Source organism: Pongo pygmaeus, chromosome 8, assembly GCF_028885625.2.
Source record: "Pongo pygmaeus isolate AG05252 chromosome 8, NHGRI_mPonPyg2-v2.0_pri, whole genome shotgun sequence".
Classification (NCBI taxonomy): domain Eukaryota; kingdom Metazoa; phylum Chordata; class Mammalia; order Primates; family Hominidae; genus Pongo; species Pongo pygmaeus.
This window is the reverse complement of record NC_072381.2, coordinates 70,638,703-70,655,022: the sequence shown is the minus strand read 5'-3', so window position 1 is coordinate 70,655,022 and position 16,320 is coordinate 70,638,703. Positions and strand designations below refer to the sequence as shown.

Sequence of the window (16,320 nt, the reverse complement as noted above, 5' to 3'; positions counted from 1 at the left end):
AAAACAGTGAGGCCAGAGTGTTTTGGATTCCTTGGGAAGCAAATAAATGAGATAGGCGGCTCTTCTCTCAGTGGGTTTCTCCAGCCTGCCTTAGGACATTCTGATAACTGGGGTGGGGTGGGCAGAGGAGTCAGGAAACCTAAATGTCAGGGGACTGGGAGTGAGGGCTGCTTCTTGGCATGGGTGCTCCTAGCGTACCCCTCCCACCCTGCGCGCCCTCCCACCCTGCGCGTCCACCTCCCACCCTGCGCCCCCTCCCACCCCACGCGCCCCCTCCCACCTAGCGCGCCCCCCCACCCAGCGCGCCCCCTCCCACCCTGCGCGCGCCCTACCACCCTGCGCGCCCTCCCACCCAGCGCGCCCCCGACCCTGCGCCCCCTCCCACCCTGCGCACCCTCCCACCGAGCGCGCTCCCTCCCACCGAGCGCGTCCCCTCCCACCCAGCGCGCCCCCTCACACCCTGCGCGCCCCCTCACACCCTGCGCGCGCACACACAGAACCCAGCTGCACCATCACTGCACCATCAAGGTGCAGCTCTGGGCTGCGTGGGCCCAGGTGAGTGAGGGGCTGGGCCCGCAGCCTCTGCTGGTCTCAGAGATCATGGGTGATTTATATTTCCTGCGTGGGACTTTGACCTTAATTTCTTCCGGCAGCCTGGGGCTGTAAAATTCATCAGGGACCTGCGGGTGGAGTGACGGAGATGTCAGGCGAGCAATCGTGTGGGTATTTAATCTATCAGATGTGTGGCTTGCCATTTAGGGAGACAACACGAGAATGTGGAATCAATATGGTTCATTAGCCAGCCGTATGGGCCGACCCAATCAGCACCTGGCAGTGACAGGCATAGGGGGTGTCCTGCCAGGCACCAAGTCACCTTGGAGTGAGGACATGTCTCTGGAGCATAGGCAGTGACCAGCCCCCACCCAGGTACCTCTCTCCACCTTCTCACTAGACTGGGGGCTGCCTGACACCTGCGTATCCCACAGGGCAAGGGAGAGGAGGGAGGGTGTCAGACTTACAACTTGTGGTGGGGACATTGGGAAGATGCTGTCATGGTAGGAGGCGTCGTTACCAGCCCAGGTTTTGCTGCACCCCCAGGGGGTTGATTGGACTGTCTTTGCCCCCTTCTCTCATCTCCTCGGCTCATAATGTCCCACTTAACTGAGCTTCAGACACAGTGTCTGTCCCCACATCTCTCAGGCCCTTCCCCTTTTCCTTTTCTACCACATCATCCCAACTCGATAACTGGCCCCAGAGAGGGCCCAAGTCCTTTCTGATTATGAGCATCTTGCTCCCTTGCCCCTTCCCTGGGTATCACCTGTATCCATTTCCTAGGGTGCCACCACCTGGCTGGCTTAAAACTACAGAAATGTATTCTCCTGCAGCTCTGGAGTCAGAAATCTGAAATGGAGGGGCTGGCAGGGCTGTCCTTCCTCCTCAGGCTGAGCAGGGAATCCTGCCCGGCCTTTCCCAGCTTCTGGAGGCTCCAGGCGTTCAGGGCCTGTGGCTGCAGAACTCCAGTCTTTGCATGCGTCTTCTCTGTGCCTCTCCTCTGGATGTCTTTATGAGGACATTTGTCATTGGATTTATGGCCTTCCCAGATAACCCAGGATGGTCTCCTCTCAAAATCTTCCACATAATTATTTTCTCAAAGTCCCATTTACCAAATAAGGTCATATTTGTGGGTCCCAGAGGTTAAGACATGGATCTCTCTTTTGGGAGGTCACCATTCAACCCATTACACACCCTTGAAGATGTCTTAAGTAGTGACAGGGACATGTTGATAAGGACGTGAAGGGCTAGCCATGGGGACCTGACAGCTCTTCCAATGCCGGCTTTTGTATTTTCTCTCCGTGACCCAACCCGTCTCTGAACCACCCACCCCGGGCTGCAGCCTCCTTGGGCTTCTCCCTCAGTTGCCCGCCGGGAGTGCCATCTCTGCTGCATCTCAAGGCCCCACCTCTTCTTCTGGCTGCAGCTCTGCTCTGCCTCCTCCAGGAAGCCCTGACTGACTCGTGGTCCCTGGACTCCTCTTGGCCCTTGCCTCCCTTGCCACTCCCTGTCTACACCATCTTTGGACTTTTAACCTCTGGCCTTGCTGGGTCTTTTTTCTTGCCCTGTGTGGGAACTGTGACTTCAGGCATGTTGCTTAATCTCTCTGAGCCTCGCTTTCCTTGTCCATAAATGAAGACAGTATTAGTACCTGTCTCATAGAGTGGGAGTGAAGATTAAATGTGTCAATACGTGTGCATTTCTTAGAATAATGCCTGGAACCCAGTAAGGATTAAATCAGTGAGCATTACTACTATTTTTGCAGGTATTGTCAGCCAGTTTATTTGCCTGTAAAATGGAATGTGACCCCTGTGTTTTTGGTTGTTTTAAAGATTAGGAAATTAGCCAAGCATGGTGGTGGGCACCTGTAATCCCAGCTACTCTGGAAGCTAAGGCATGAGAGTTGCTTGAACCCAGGAGGCGGAGGTTGCAGTGAGCCAAGAACGTGCCACTGCACACCAGCCCGGGCGACAGAGTGAGACTCTGTCTCAAAAAAAAAGGATTAGGGACTGGTTGTGTGAAGTGCCTTATCCCTGTGCCTCTGAGGGGAGCCCGATACCCCTCCTCCAGGCATCTCCCTGGCAAGAGGCCCCAGGGACCACCAGGTGGTGCCAGGCACTTGGCACAGGCAGACACCGGCCACCTTGACAGCCTTTGACATACCGTAATTGCTTCCCCCACTACGACTCCTTTAAGCGCAGAGCTGCTGGCCAGAGCAATTTGCTCCCCATCAATTTTTATTTCCAGGTTTCAAAATAAAATAAAGGGAAATAAGGAAGAAGGTGGAGGAGCCCAAGAACAACACCACGTCTGTGATAACAAACAAGCCGAGGGCCTCACACCTGGAGAGCACCCTTCAGCCTCCACCCAGGGCTGGGCTTGGCTTCCCTAGAGCATCCCTCCTGCAGGGCTTAGCGCCGCTTCCCCTCCACCTCCACGGACCCGCTGCTGGCACAGGACAGGCAGATGGGAGGGCTGGCCTGGGAGGAGGCTCAGCAGGAGCACATTTGCAGAAGGCTGGACAAAGAGAGCTCTTAGAACTGGAAGTGGAAATAATACTAGCTCCACTTAGAAAGTGGCTCCCGTGTGCCGGGCACAGAGCTAAAGCGACTGTGTGTATTACCTTCCTTAATCCTCACAATAATTCCCTGAGGTGGGTGCTCTCATTACCTCCATTTTACAGATAGGAAAACTGAGGCTCAGAGCAGATGTTACTGTGGTTACTCCTTCTGTTCTTCCTTTGATCTCCTCCACATTCCCCCTCCTCCCTTCTCTCCCCTCTTCCTTCTCCTCCTCCTTTGATCACTTCCTTTCTCTCCTTCTCCCTCTCCCCTCCCCATCTTCCTTTATCTCTCCCCCAGCCCCCATGATCATCTTTCTGATGTCCTTTCCTCCCTAGAAGTCCATCTACTCAGGATTAAGATCCTTAGCTTGTCTGCTAAAAAAAGATCCTCATAAGTCATCAGGTATCTCATTTATTCTTTCATCTATTTAGCTGATGTTTGTTGAGGGCTTCCTGTGTGTCAGGCACTGGATGGGTGCTGGGGATCCCTGGGGAACAAGACAGACTCAGTTCCTGCCCTCATAAAGCTTATATTCTAGTGGTGGGGGGAAGCCCAGTCAACATTCACCCAGATGTTCTTACCAAAACCATGACCTTCTCCCACCACACCTATCCACTGGCAAGAACCACCAGCTCCAGATTCCAAACATATCTGGAGTCCAGCCACATCCAGCTGGACTTCCCTGACTACCCTGGTCCAAGCCCCCACTGCCTCCCACTGCCCCTGTGTGACTGCCTTAACTGCCTCATCTCGGAGCCTCTGTTCCTGCCCTGGAGTTGTAGTCAGAGTTTGCTTTTACAAATGCAAGTGCTTTGCAAATGTAGATCGGAGTCTGTCCACTGAGGTCGCAGGGAAGAGAAGGAGCAGCAATCCGGAGATCTGGGGAAGAGTGACCTAGCAGAGGAACCTGTGAGTGCAAAGGGTGTGAGACTGCAGCCGCTTGGCCTGTTAGGAACCTAGCGACTATCTGAGAGGCAGGAGCAGAGGGCGGTGTGTGGGCAAGGTGAGGAGGCTGCTTGAGGATGGACGCTGGCACAAGGACAGCCAGGAGCAGGCACCGTGGAGAAGATATATGCAGCATGCTGGCCAACCCCAGTGTCTTATGCAACTGCGTCCCACGTGCACGTAGGGCAGAATCCAGGTCCCACCCCCGAGCTCAGTGGGATTTCCATGACTTTGCACCTGGTCACAAATCCCTTTGGAGGTTTTTTGTGCCTGGTCTTACACTGCACCCCCAAGGGAGAAGCACATTTCTCACCCTCAAGGAGCAGAGAGTCCAACAGGATAGCAAAGATGCATTAACACAAGTTCCGCCTGCAACTGGTTGTTGGAAAGACTGATTGAGAGATATTCTGAGGCTTCCTCTGCAGTCAATGCCATGATCCATTAGGAACGTCTACCATTGGCACTGGTGATGGAGTGCTGGCTGTCCAGCCCAAGTCCACAATGGAACAAAAGGGAGGGAAGGTCCCCTTCCCTTTCTCTGCAGGCCTCACCACCAGTCAGGTCCCCATCCTGTCCTCACTGCCCTCCTGCTTGGTCCCTACACTCAACCAGGGCTTTGAGCCTCCAGCCCAGCCCCCCTTCCCAGTAGCACCCTCTTCTTGTTCTAAGGCCTCCCACATGCTCAGAAGGCGCAGAGCAGGCACGAGAGCCTTTTCCTGTGATCACAGCCCCCCAACATCTCCCCTCCACTCCACCGCTCACTCCCTGGTACCATTGCCAACCCAGGACATGTACTCTCTTATCTCTCACTCAAAGTGCAATGGGAGCCATTTTCCTTAGAGCACCCATTATCTCCTTTCCTCCCGGGTGCATGGCCACCCCCAGGAATGCCCATAAAGGCACTCAGAGAGCAGCTTCCCATCACACTTCCCCTTTGCCCATCTAACACCCACCGTGCTCCCATCCATCCAGCCCTGGCTTCCTTCTCAAATTAAATCACTTCCTTCTGAGATGAGAGGGGAAAACCAAGGCTCCAAGCATTTTCTGAGAAGTGTGGGGCAGACTGGATGGTATTTCCTGGCCATTGGCTTCTACCTCACATGCCAGAGAGAAGCTGGAACCCTTGTCCACAGCACTATGGGAGGGGAGGAAAAAGGGCCTCAGGGGCCCCAGCAGGCATGAGGAGGTCACCCTGGCCTCTGGGCTACCGGGTTCCTGCAGCAGAGTCCTCCTGCCTCCTGCCAGCCACTCCAGCCCCCCAGAGCTTACAAGAGTGCAGTTAATCTCACACAGTTTAAGGACTTATTCAGAAGGGCTCAGTGAATGATGAATGAGGAAAGCATTACAAGCGAAGCACCGGGGCTCCACAGAGCTGTTTAAAAATGCATTCTCCCATGTAAATTTCTGCTCCATCAATCCTTATGACATGTCAAACATTGCTATTGTTTCCTGAACAAATTGTACTGCGTGCCCTTCTCTGCAGATTTGTGCATGGGAGCAGAACTGCTTGCCAGCACCGGCCGCCTGCCTCTGTTGCTGGGACCCAGGGCTGCTGCGGAGGCAGCTGGGCCTGCCTTGCTTCAGAGCAGAAGCCCCGTGCGGGGCATTCCTGTGAGTGTGCGTGCGTGACAGGAGTGTGGGCGCTGATGGGGAGTGATTGAGTGCGTGCCTGCCAGGCTGTGGCCTGCAGGGACAGACACCCAGGTGTCTAGGGAGGGGGTGTGGAGGAGACCACAGGGGCTGAGACTGGGCAGGGGGAAAGTAGGGGTGCTGCTTGAGGCAGAGAAAGAGAGAGAGAGAGAGAGAGAGAGAGAGTGTGTGTGTGTGTGTGTGTGTGTGTGTGTGTGAGGGGTGGAGGTGTAGGAGACCTCTGAGTAGAGTCTACCTGAGCCAGACAGGGAGAGAAAAGGAAAGTTTCTAGGAGAGTGTACAGGGGGTACAGGATGCAGAAAGTTGTTGGCAGCTGCCTGAGATGCAGAGAGAGGAAGAGAAAGGGGTTGTGTGTGGTGCGTGCGTGTGTTTAAAGAAGTAGGAAGCATGGAGACACAGGAAGAGAGATGACACGAAGACACACAAGGCAGGCAACCTGTAAGGTGGGGGACCCTGTTCCAGGGCAAATCAATGGAAAAGGGTGAGAGATGATGACTGTTAATTGCAAAGAAAGGCTGGGTAAGAAGGGGTTCTCAGGAAGGGGACAAAGAGACAGGAGGGCCTGAGCACTGTTGGAATAGCGGGTCCCCAGAGAGTGGGCATAAGATGTTGCGCTGAGCACCAGAGGGCCGGGAGCTGGGCTGGACATAGAGTTTTGAATGCACAAGATGAAGGGGGACTACATGAGAGGGTGCCGTGGGAAAAGCCCCAGGTGGGTCAGGAGCAGCACTTGCAGCCAGCCAGACTGCGCCATCCTTCCAAGGTGGCCTCAGGTTGGGCCACACAGCTCCCTCCAATCCGGGCCCTGAGCCACCTGCACAGACCAAGACCAAGCCTGGGATGGGGTGGGGTCCTTCTTTAAGGGTCTGTGGGAGGCATCTGCTTGGGTATCTGAGGGTCTAGGCTCAGAGGCTGCATCCTAGGAAACCACAGCCAGAGACCCCTTTGCTGGTGGGTGTAGCTGGAGTTGCTGGGAGCCCACTCTTTCCAAGCAGAATGTAGGGAGCAGAAGCCACCATGACAAGAAGGGCAAACTGCCTGTGGGGGCCCATCGGTCTTCGACAGGGCGAGGAGGATGACCCTAGTGGGAGCACCCTGGATCCCATGGCTGAGCTCTCAAGCTCAGACTCAGACTTCTCAGGCTCAGACTTCGCTCCCCCAGCCCCACCAAAGGGAGGAGCAAGGGAGGGAAGGTCTTAAGAGCGCATGCCTTGGAGTTAACCATATTGATTCATGTTCTAGCGCTGTGACTGTTTCACCCTGGCCAAGTCGATTGATCTCTCTTGAGTCTCTGTCCCATCCTTCATCTATAAAGTGGGGATACTATGGTGCTGGTCCTATAGGGCTGCTGGGAAGATTGAATGAAATAAAGTGCAGGAAATGCTTGGTAAATTTGGTGGCACATAGTTAAGTGCTCAAAACGAAATGTCAGAGGGGCACCCTCTTGCCCCTTCCCCTCGCTACAGCCAGGAGAAAGACTGGCATTGCTGACTCAGGCCTTGCCAGTCCAAGCATGTAGCCATTCCCCCACCATAGGCTCCTCCAATCACCTTGTATTAACCTTGAAATTTTTCACCCCCGTATGTATTTATTTTTTTCCTTTTTGTCAGCAGAAGAAAATTACACTTCTGCCAGCATTGTCCATCACAGAAATAAGCACTTGCAGATGCAATTATAAAAGCCCAAATGACGGAATTAGTTTTGCTGGTAATGCCAGCACTGGGGAGAATCAGAAGAAACGCCTTATAAATCAGGCGCTAGGCAGCAGCCAGTCTTGGCTGCACCCTCTCCCCGACATGCTGACTGCAGGGCAGGGGCTGACCACAAGGACGGGTGCTGAGCGCTGAGCGGCCACTGATCTCCACTGGTCTTCCCCTGATGGTTCTGCTGAGGGAGGCTGATGGGGGAGGCAGAGACTTCCTGAGCCCTTCTCCAGGCCTTGGTGCCAGCAGGTGCCCAGCTCTCTCTAGGAGCTACCTGGACTTCTCGGTGCCCAGCCGATGACTGTCCCATAGACTGACATACACCTGCCCAAAGACAGCTTCTCCAGAATGAATCTATCTAAGCCAGCAGCCTCAGTGACCTTCAAGCCCACTTTCAGCCTTGTTTTCTTCGTAGTTCTTACCACTGCCTGGAATTACATTACTTAGTTATTTCTCCCCTTGGTGATCTGTCTCCCCATTCTGACTTTTTTTTTTTTTTGTAAGATGGAGTCTCACTCTGTCACTAGGCTGAAGTGCAGTGGTGCCATCTCTGCTCACTGCAACCTCCACCTGCCGGGTTCAAGCGATTCTCCAGCCTCAGCCTCCTGAGTAGCTGGGATTACAGGCATGTGCCACCATGTCCGGCTAATTTTTGTATTTTTAGTAGAGACTGGGTTTTGCCATGTTGGCCAGGATGGTCTTGATCTCTTGATCTCAGGTGATCTGCCTGCCTTGGCCTCCCAAAGTGCTGGGATTACAGGCATGAGCCACCATGCCTGGCCTCCCCATTCTGATTTTAAGTGGCAGTCCAGGTTGTCATGCTTAGGATGTGACTTCAGTGTTGGGCACAGCAGCCAGCACATTGGAAAAGCTCAAAAAATATTACTAGGCCGGGCGAGGTGGCTCACGCCTGTAATCCCAGCACTTTGGGAGACCAAGGCAGGCGGATCACAAGGTCAGGAGTTTGAGACCAGCCTGACCAACATGGTGAAACCACATCTCTACTAAAAATACAAAAATTAGCCGGGCATGGTGGCGCACGCCTGTAATCCCAGCTACTCAGGAGGCTGAGGCAGGAGAATTGCTTGAACCCGGGAGACGGAGGTTGCAGTGAGGCAAGATCGCACCATTGCACTCCAGCCTGGGTGACAGAGCGAGATTCCGTCTCAAAAAAAAATTTACTAAATATGTGACTGAACAAGTGTCTGGTCACTGTTGCCTTCAGCGGTGTGCCGGGCATCTTCAGCTGCTTCTGCACATCCTCTGTGCCTGTCTCCTTCTGGGCAGGGCGGGGGCAATAGGGAGCCTCGGCAGGGGCCAGGGCGTTGGGGGTGCTCTATAAACCCCGCCTCACCCCATGCAATCCGGCAACCCCTCTGTCGCTGCTTGCTGCCCACCATGGTGTCTGATGCGGGGGTATCAGCCCCACAGGAGGAAGGTTATGCTGGTCCTCCGTGGCTGGCAATGGAAATCACACATTCTACTAAATTGGGCAGAGATGTTGAGCCCTGTATGGGGGTACTACATAGGATACAAAAATGAGTTAGACAAACTTCTCTCCTTCACAGGGAGGAAAGTGGGGCACACACAGACAGTTTTCAGGAATGGCAGATTCTGCCACGTGTTCCAAGAGAGGGATGACGAGGGGCTCCTGGGTCAAGACCAGTGAATGGTTAGGGACTCTAGGAGAGGGGCATTTGGGATGGGCCTGGGGGGTGGATCAGAGTTTGGAAGGCAGTTACAGAAGGAGAGGATAGAGGAACCAGCAATGAGAGAACAGTCTGGGGTGCACCAGGGAAGAGGTAGATACAAGAACACTAAGCCCAACCAGACTGTGGACAGCCTTGACACTAGGGTATGGGTCTGAAATTAATTCAGCAGATCATAGGGAGCCATTGAAGGATTTCGAGCAGAGAAGGACAATAATTTTAGCTACTGGCTTTGACTTCTTGCCCCTGGGCCTCTTATGAGAGCCTTGACAAGTAGTAAAATGCACTAGTGTGTACCTCTGAGTGCCAGCCCAGAGCCAGTGGGGAGCCATTAGATGGCAACAGAGACACACAAACACCAGAGGGAGGAGCCTGGAGCACAGCTGAGGTGCTCACGTGGAGCCCTGGTTTGGCATCTTTTTTTTTTTTTTTTTTTGACAGGGTCTCACTCTGTCACACAGGCTGGAATGCAGTGGTGCAATCTCGGTTCACTGCAACTTCCGCTTCCCAGGTTCAAGCAATTCTCCTGCCTCAGCCTCCTGAGTAGCTGGGACTACAGGCAACTGCCACCATGCCTGGCTAATTTTTCTATTTTTAATAGAGATGGGGTTTCACCATGTTGACCAGACTGGTCTTGAACTCCTCACCTCAAGTGACCCATCCGCCTCGGCCTCCCAAACCAAAGTGCTGGGATTACAGGTGTGAGCCACCATGCCTGGGCTTTGGTTTGGCATTTCTTAGGTACAATATGAAAGTGGCCAGCTGAGCCATCCCCTTCCCCAATCCCTGTCACCATCTGGCTGGCCTGTGAGACCCTGGAAGTTACCCTGCAGGGAGACAGACATGCTCATTTCTAGAACATTGCAGGGAAGGGGGTGTTTGAAGCAGGAAGAGGAAATTTTGTTCTCTATACATAGGCCCTTGGCACTCCTCGAACCCTCCTTCCTAAAATGGGCTCCAAGGGTCATTGTCTGTCTGCTACTTTATTTGTCTGTTGGACTTTCAGTTGGTCAGCCACAAACAAGTGTTGCTTGGGAGGAGGTTGTTTAAAAGGTGCCATGACAAGCAGATTGGGGCTGGGATAGACTCAGTCACTGTGCCTGCCTGGATAGGGCAGGATGGCAGGTGGTAATAACAGTACTTACCTGTGGAGATCTGGTCAAAAGTAAATTCATACATTGGTATGTGTCATGAGAACGTGGGTGCAGTTGTAGTTATAGGTGACAGAGATAGACTTACCTTTCCTGAGCTGCCTTTATGTCCAGGCCCTCTACTAGGCCCTGGGCACATGTGGACCCCATGACCCCGCGCTGCCCTCTGGGAGCCACGTCCTGGTTGGGGGAGACACACATTAGCCTTAGCTTCAGTGCCTCAGTGTGATCAGGGCTGGGAATACTGAGTGAGTGCAGGGAGGAGCCCTAACTTTGCCTTGGGGGTCAGGGAGGGCAGAAGGGTGTGAGCCAGGCAGGAGAGGGAGGGGCGCTGTCCAAGCGGAGCAGGCAGAGCCAGGTCCTGGGAGCTGCACGTGTTCCATTTTGGGTCAGAGATGAGGCTAGACATTAAGGGCCGAAAATGTGTATAGGAGGGGAGGGGTTTTCCTTCGAGCATAGATCTACCGCCTCCTCCCAGGCCCAGGGCCCCTGACAGGCCCTGCTGCAGCCTGGCACTGGCCCTGCACCCATCAAGGCCCAAGGTCAGTGCTGCTGCCCTCACCCTGGCAGGGGCAAGGAGCAGCTTTTCATCTAGTTTGGCTTCCTACACTTGAAAAATGAAAGTTCTCCCTCTCCTCCTCACCCAGGCATACATATTTCACATGGTCATTAGGCGGTGGTACTGAAGGACTCACAAATCTTCCCTGGTCAGCATCAGCAGCCTGGGCGGGCAATGAGAGGCCCTGGGGACAAGGGTCACCGTGGGAGCCATAGCTGTGCCCAGTCCAACGTGGGCAGGGGAGGCCAAGCCTTGCAGGGGTTGAGGGTGTGAAGCCAGCTTCTGCTCTAAGACAGTCCAGTCCTGTCTCCTGGGGCTCATCACCTAATTTCCCTGGGCCTCAGCTGCTCCAGGCCCCAGGGTGAAGGGGATGGGACCCAGGCACCTCACACATCCTTCCCGTCCTGACAGTCCAGAGCAATTTTGTGGAGCACCCAGATCTGAAGGGCTCATCCCCAGGGCTCAGATGTGACCTTCTCCAGGGGCAGCACACCCCCGATGACCCAGGCCCCTCCCTTCCTGCACACCCCACTTTCTGCTTCTCAGCTGCTCTTCTCCACCTCCTAGCCTGCTGTCTCTCCTCTACTTCCCTTTTCCTTTTCTTTCTGTCATTTGCTTCACTTCTGTCCTCTTTCTTCTGAGTCCTGCCTTCTTTGTCTTCACCCCGTCTCTCTGCCCCTTCCCTATTTTCTCTGCACCACCCCCTTCTTATTCATTTTTCAGGCATTTATGAAGCATCTACTGCATGCCAGGCACCATCTGTGCTGCACAGTGAGCCCCACAGGTGCCTGCCCTGCCCTCGTCCTTCCCCAAACCCTTTTCCTTTGACAAAGGCAAATGATGGGGGCCAAGGAGGTACGGTTTGGTCACACAGTGACCTGGAACTGAGGCCTCCACACCACAGTGACCCCTCGCCAAAGGGCTCAATGGCATGGCAGTCAGATCTTCCCGAGACCAAGCTGCAGTTATAACAGTCCAACAAGACCATGAATTGATGACCATGATTGTCAGTGGAACCTAGGGGTGGGAAGGGCTCTGGGATTCCTCCCGCTCCCCTTCTCTTCTGTCCCTGTAAAGTGAGGATGAATCTGGTTACTTTGGGCAGTGTGGGCTCCTCTCGCCTGGAATAACCAGGCTCCCTTCCTTCTGAGAACAAGCACCCCTCTTGGCTCAGAGGCAATCACTGATGGAGGGCATGGGCATGGCTAGATGGCACAGGATTCAAACCCAGCACTGTTCTTTCTCTAGCCGTGAAGCCTTGAGTGAATGATGTACTGTCTCAATGCCTCAGTTTCCCCATCTGTAAATTGGAGGTGGTGCTAATAATAGTACCTACCTCACAGGGCTGTTGTGAGGGTGAAGGGGTTGTAGGTAGAAGGCGTGCAGGAGCCAGCAGTGGCTGCTGCCATCTTGAGGAATGGCACAGGCAGTGGGAGAGGGCCCGTCCGGGAGCCAGTCCTGGGTTGGAGGGTGGTGACATGGCTCAGCGCCTTCCTTTCACTTGTTCAGCACGCACACCCTGAGAACCTGTGATGAGCTCTGAGCCTGGCTGGGGTAGTGGCAGGACAGAGGTCTGCACAGTCTGCAGGAGCATAAGCTGTGGGGATATTTAATGGAAATCAGGCACAAGAGGCAGTCCTATACAAGCTGGCAGCCCAGAGCCCCCAGAAATGGCATCTTTCTGTATAGCCAAGTTTTCTGGATAACTAAGATCTTAACCCTTTGGGTATAAACTTTTTTTCATTTCATTCATTTTGGATAGAAGTATATTTTTCACTTATCTGCCTTCCTGAACTGAATATACTAAACACAAATTAGCTTTTCCTTGAAAATTCAGGCTTATCAAAAAGAACAGAATTTACTAGATTTCATAGACTCCAGGAACTTTAAAAGGAACCTCAAAAAATATTGAGCACAAAGGGATCAAAATATATTTTTAGCCGTGAGGGCTTTATCTACTTACAATCTTATAGAGATACCTTAAATATAAAACAGATGCAAGTGGACCCCAAAGTCAGTCTGAGGCCTTTCCCTACAGGCATCTGGTGGCAGGTAACAGTTTGCCCAGCTCTAGGGCAGTGGTCTGGGAAGAGAGCAGAGGTCACATCTAGAACAGCGCCTTGCATGGATTATGTGTGTCATAAGTAACTATTGAATGAATGAATGATGTCATTTAGCCTGCACTGTGGATTAGAACCATGCCAGGGACAATATGGAAGCCAATGTTCCAAACCACAAAAGCCAAACCCCCACTAAAACTTCAGGTCAGGGGAGATGGAGGAGGGCCTCACTGGGATGGCCACAGAGAAGGAACACCCAGTGGGGGTGGAGAGGCCAGTTTCTGTCCCACTCTGCTTCTGACCTGCTCCTAACCCAGACTGGCAGCAGGCTTTCACCAGGCCCCACTGGGGTCTGGGCCTCAGAAAATTCAACCTGGGCCAAAGGAGACGTGCGAGAGGAACATGGGTTTCCTGTGGACCTGAAGCCTCAGCTGGGCCTGGCAGTAATGATTTCTTGTTCTCACTGTTGCAGGCAACAGACAATGATGCAGGCACCTTTGGGGAAGTCAACTACTTCTTCAGTGATGACCCTGACAGGTGAGACTCTGCCCACAGCCCCTCAGGCCCCTCCGCAGTGGTCCTTGGCCCTCCCCAGACTCATGAGATCTGGGAACTTTTCAGTGCCCAGGGAGGGAGGTGCTGGGTACTGTGGCTAGAGCACTGGACTGGAAGTTGGAACTCATGGGCACTGTGGCTGGTTTGACGGTGATTGTGGCACAGCCTTGGTCAAGTCTCCTCAACTCTCTGGGGCACAGCTTCTCTGACCCTCAAAAGATAGCCTTTAGCTTTGGGAATGGATCCATTGTGTCTTTGAGAGGCTTTGAAGTACTAGCAACAGCACACCACCACCACCACCACCAGCCACAGCTACTGCATGTCAGGCTCATCATGGCCAAGGGCTTCCCAAGCATTGTCTCACGTCATCCTCTCAGTGAAATGACAGAGGAACTCAGTGCTAGGCACTTTTATCATCCCCACTTTACAGATGATGAAAGTGCAACTCAGAGAGGCTAAGTCACTTGTCCAAAGTCACACAGCTATAAGTGGCATGGTCAGGCTTCTGCATGTGACCTTCACCACTAGGCTACACAGCCTGCCCCAGGAGGGCTCTCAACATGCAGCAGCCCGTAGGCGGGTTACTCGCCTCCGTGCCTGACACATGCCAGCCTTGCCCCATCACCCCTCATGGTAAATTTCTCTGGGCTTGATTTTGGGCCATAGGCAGCCCTCTAACTTTTTTTTTTTTGAAACAGAGTCTCCCTCTGTTGCCCAGGCTGTAGTGCAATGGTGCAATCTCAGCTCAAACTGCAACCTCCGCCTCCTAGGTTCAAGCAATGCTCCTGCCTCAGCCTCCTGAGTAGCTGGGATTACAGGCACCCACCACCACACCTGGCTAATTTTTGTGTTTTTAGTACAGATGGGGTTTCACCACGTTGGCCAGGCTGGTCTCAAACTCCTGACCTCAGGTGATCCACCCACCTCAGCCTCTCAAGTGCTGGGATTACAGGCATGAGCCACTTCGCCCAGCCCCCTCTCACTTTTAACATACTCAAAGGCCACGTGTCTGATGCACTGGGAAGCCCGGTAGAATGAGTGAGGCGGTGGGTGTCAGCTTGAATGACTGGCCCCAGCTATCCGTGGGAAGGATGAAGAAAAGATGGGGAAGGAGCTGGATGCAGTGGCTCATGCCTGTAATCCCAGCACTTTGGGAGGCTGAGGCGGGTGGATCACCTGAGGTCAGGAGTTCGAGACCAGCCTGGCCAACATGATGAAACTCCATCTCTACTAAAAATACAAAAATTAGCCAGGTGTGGTGGCAGGCGCCTGTAGTCCCAGCTACTTGGGAGGCTGAGGCAGGAGACTAGTTTGAACCTGGGAGGCGGAGGTTGCAATGAGCTGAGATTATGCCACTGTACTCCAGCCTGGGAGACAGAGTGAAACCCTATCTCAAAAAACAAGAGACAGGGAGATTGTTAGGGGCATCTGGCCATTCTCTGTCACTCAGTGATGGGGGCCTCAAATGGGAGGAAGGCACCAGCATGGCTGAATGCACAGGGAGCCCTTTCCCCAAGGGACCCGTGTTCACGTGGCCTTATCCTGGTCATCTTGGATGGTCTCACCTCTTCCCATCTTCTGGGCCTGAGACTTTCCTCACTCTGAGCCAGAACCTTCCAGGCTTGGTGGCTGGCAGCTGTGGTCAGAGCACACAGATGTCAACTGACAGCTCAGATGAGGCTCCTGAGGGGACATTTAGATGAGGTAGTTGGAGGGGTTGTCTTGCCGGACCTTTCTGCTACCTGGGAGATGTCTACCAGCCTCCCACTCAAGGCTCATTTCCTCAAAGTCAAAGGGCAGCTCCCAAAAGAGGACCAACCACCCTGCCCTTCACCAGCTGCTTTCTGCCCATTCCTAGCATTCTGGTGCAAAACGATTTGGGATGGCACACGTTTTTACCCTCACAGTTCTCCAGCATCTAAATATCTGCAGTAGGTAGAAACTCCTGTTCATAGCAGAAGGTTTGTTCTGCCTGGGTTTCCTCCTTGCTTAAATCAGGCGACTCCTCCTGCTCACCTCGTGTGATCCTGATCCCCGCCACCCACCCACCCCCTTTAGAAATAGCAGCTCTTCTCAAGGCAGGTGAAAGGGAAGGCAGATTTCAGACTTCATTTATTTCTGTTAGTCACTCTGGGCAAGGACAGGCTGGGAAATGCCGGCCCCATCAACAAGCCTGTTTTAAACCACGGTGTTCCTTCTCTCCATCCTCTCGGCCTGGCACAGGTTCTCGCTGGACAAGGACACGGGACTCATCATGCTGATTGCCAGGCTGGACTATGAGCTCATCCAGCGCTTCACCCTGACGATCATTGCCCGGGACGGGGGCGGCAAGGAGACCACAGGCCGGGTCAGGATCAATGTGTTGGATGTCAACGACAACGTGCCCACCTTCCAGAAGGATGCCTACATGGGTGCTCTGCGGGAGAATGAGCCTTCTGTCACACAGCTGGTGCGGCTCCGGGTAAGGTGCCAGGGAGCCCTGCACTCCTGCCATTCATCTTACCCTTCCCCCTGTACTTGCTTGCTTGCTTCTTTTTTGTTTTTTGTTTTTATGAGACAGGGTCTCACTCTTTCACCCAGGCTGGAGTGCAGTGGTACAATCAGAGTTCATTGCAGCCCCAAACTCCTGGGCTGAAGCAATTCTCCTGTCTCTGCCTCCTTAGCAGCTGGGACTACAGGTTTGAGCCACCACGCCCAGCCTGTGCTTTCTTCTTGACCAACCCGTTAGGGAACCCACTGCAAGAGGGGCTGACCTTCCATCCACAAAGAATACTGCACAGATTTGAGAGTCAAATTCTTGGTCTGTGTTGAGCCTTCTCTGAGCAACACCTCATATTCTTGGTACCAAGTGGGGCTTTATACAGTGTCTGTC

At 53.5% G+C, this 16,320-nt stretch overlaps 1 protein-coding gene across 1 annotated transcript in view; it reads left to right on the top strand.

Moving 5' to 3' along the window:
- The window catches only part of LOC129006860 (cadherin-23-like), a 335,691-nt gene that overhangs the window by 265,715 nt on the left and 53,656 nt on the right, over positions 1-16,320 (top strand). The window contains exons 15-16 of the mRNA XM_054437076.2: positions 13,366-13,430; positions 15,672-15,909. Coding sequence (XP_054293051.1) covers positions 13,366-13,430; positions 15,672-15,909 — 303 coding nt within the window. The remainder of the gene's footprint in view (positions 1-13,365; positions 13,431-15,671; positions 15,910-16,320) is intronic.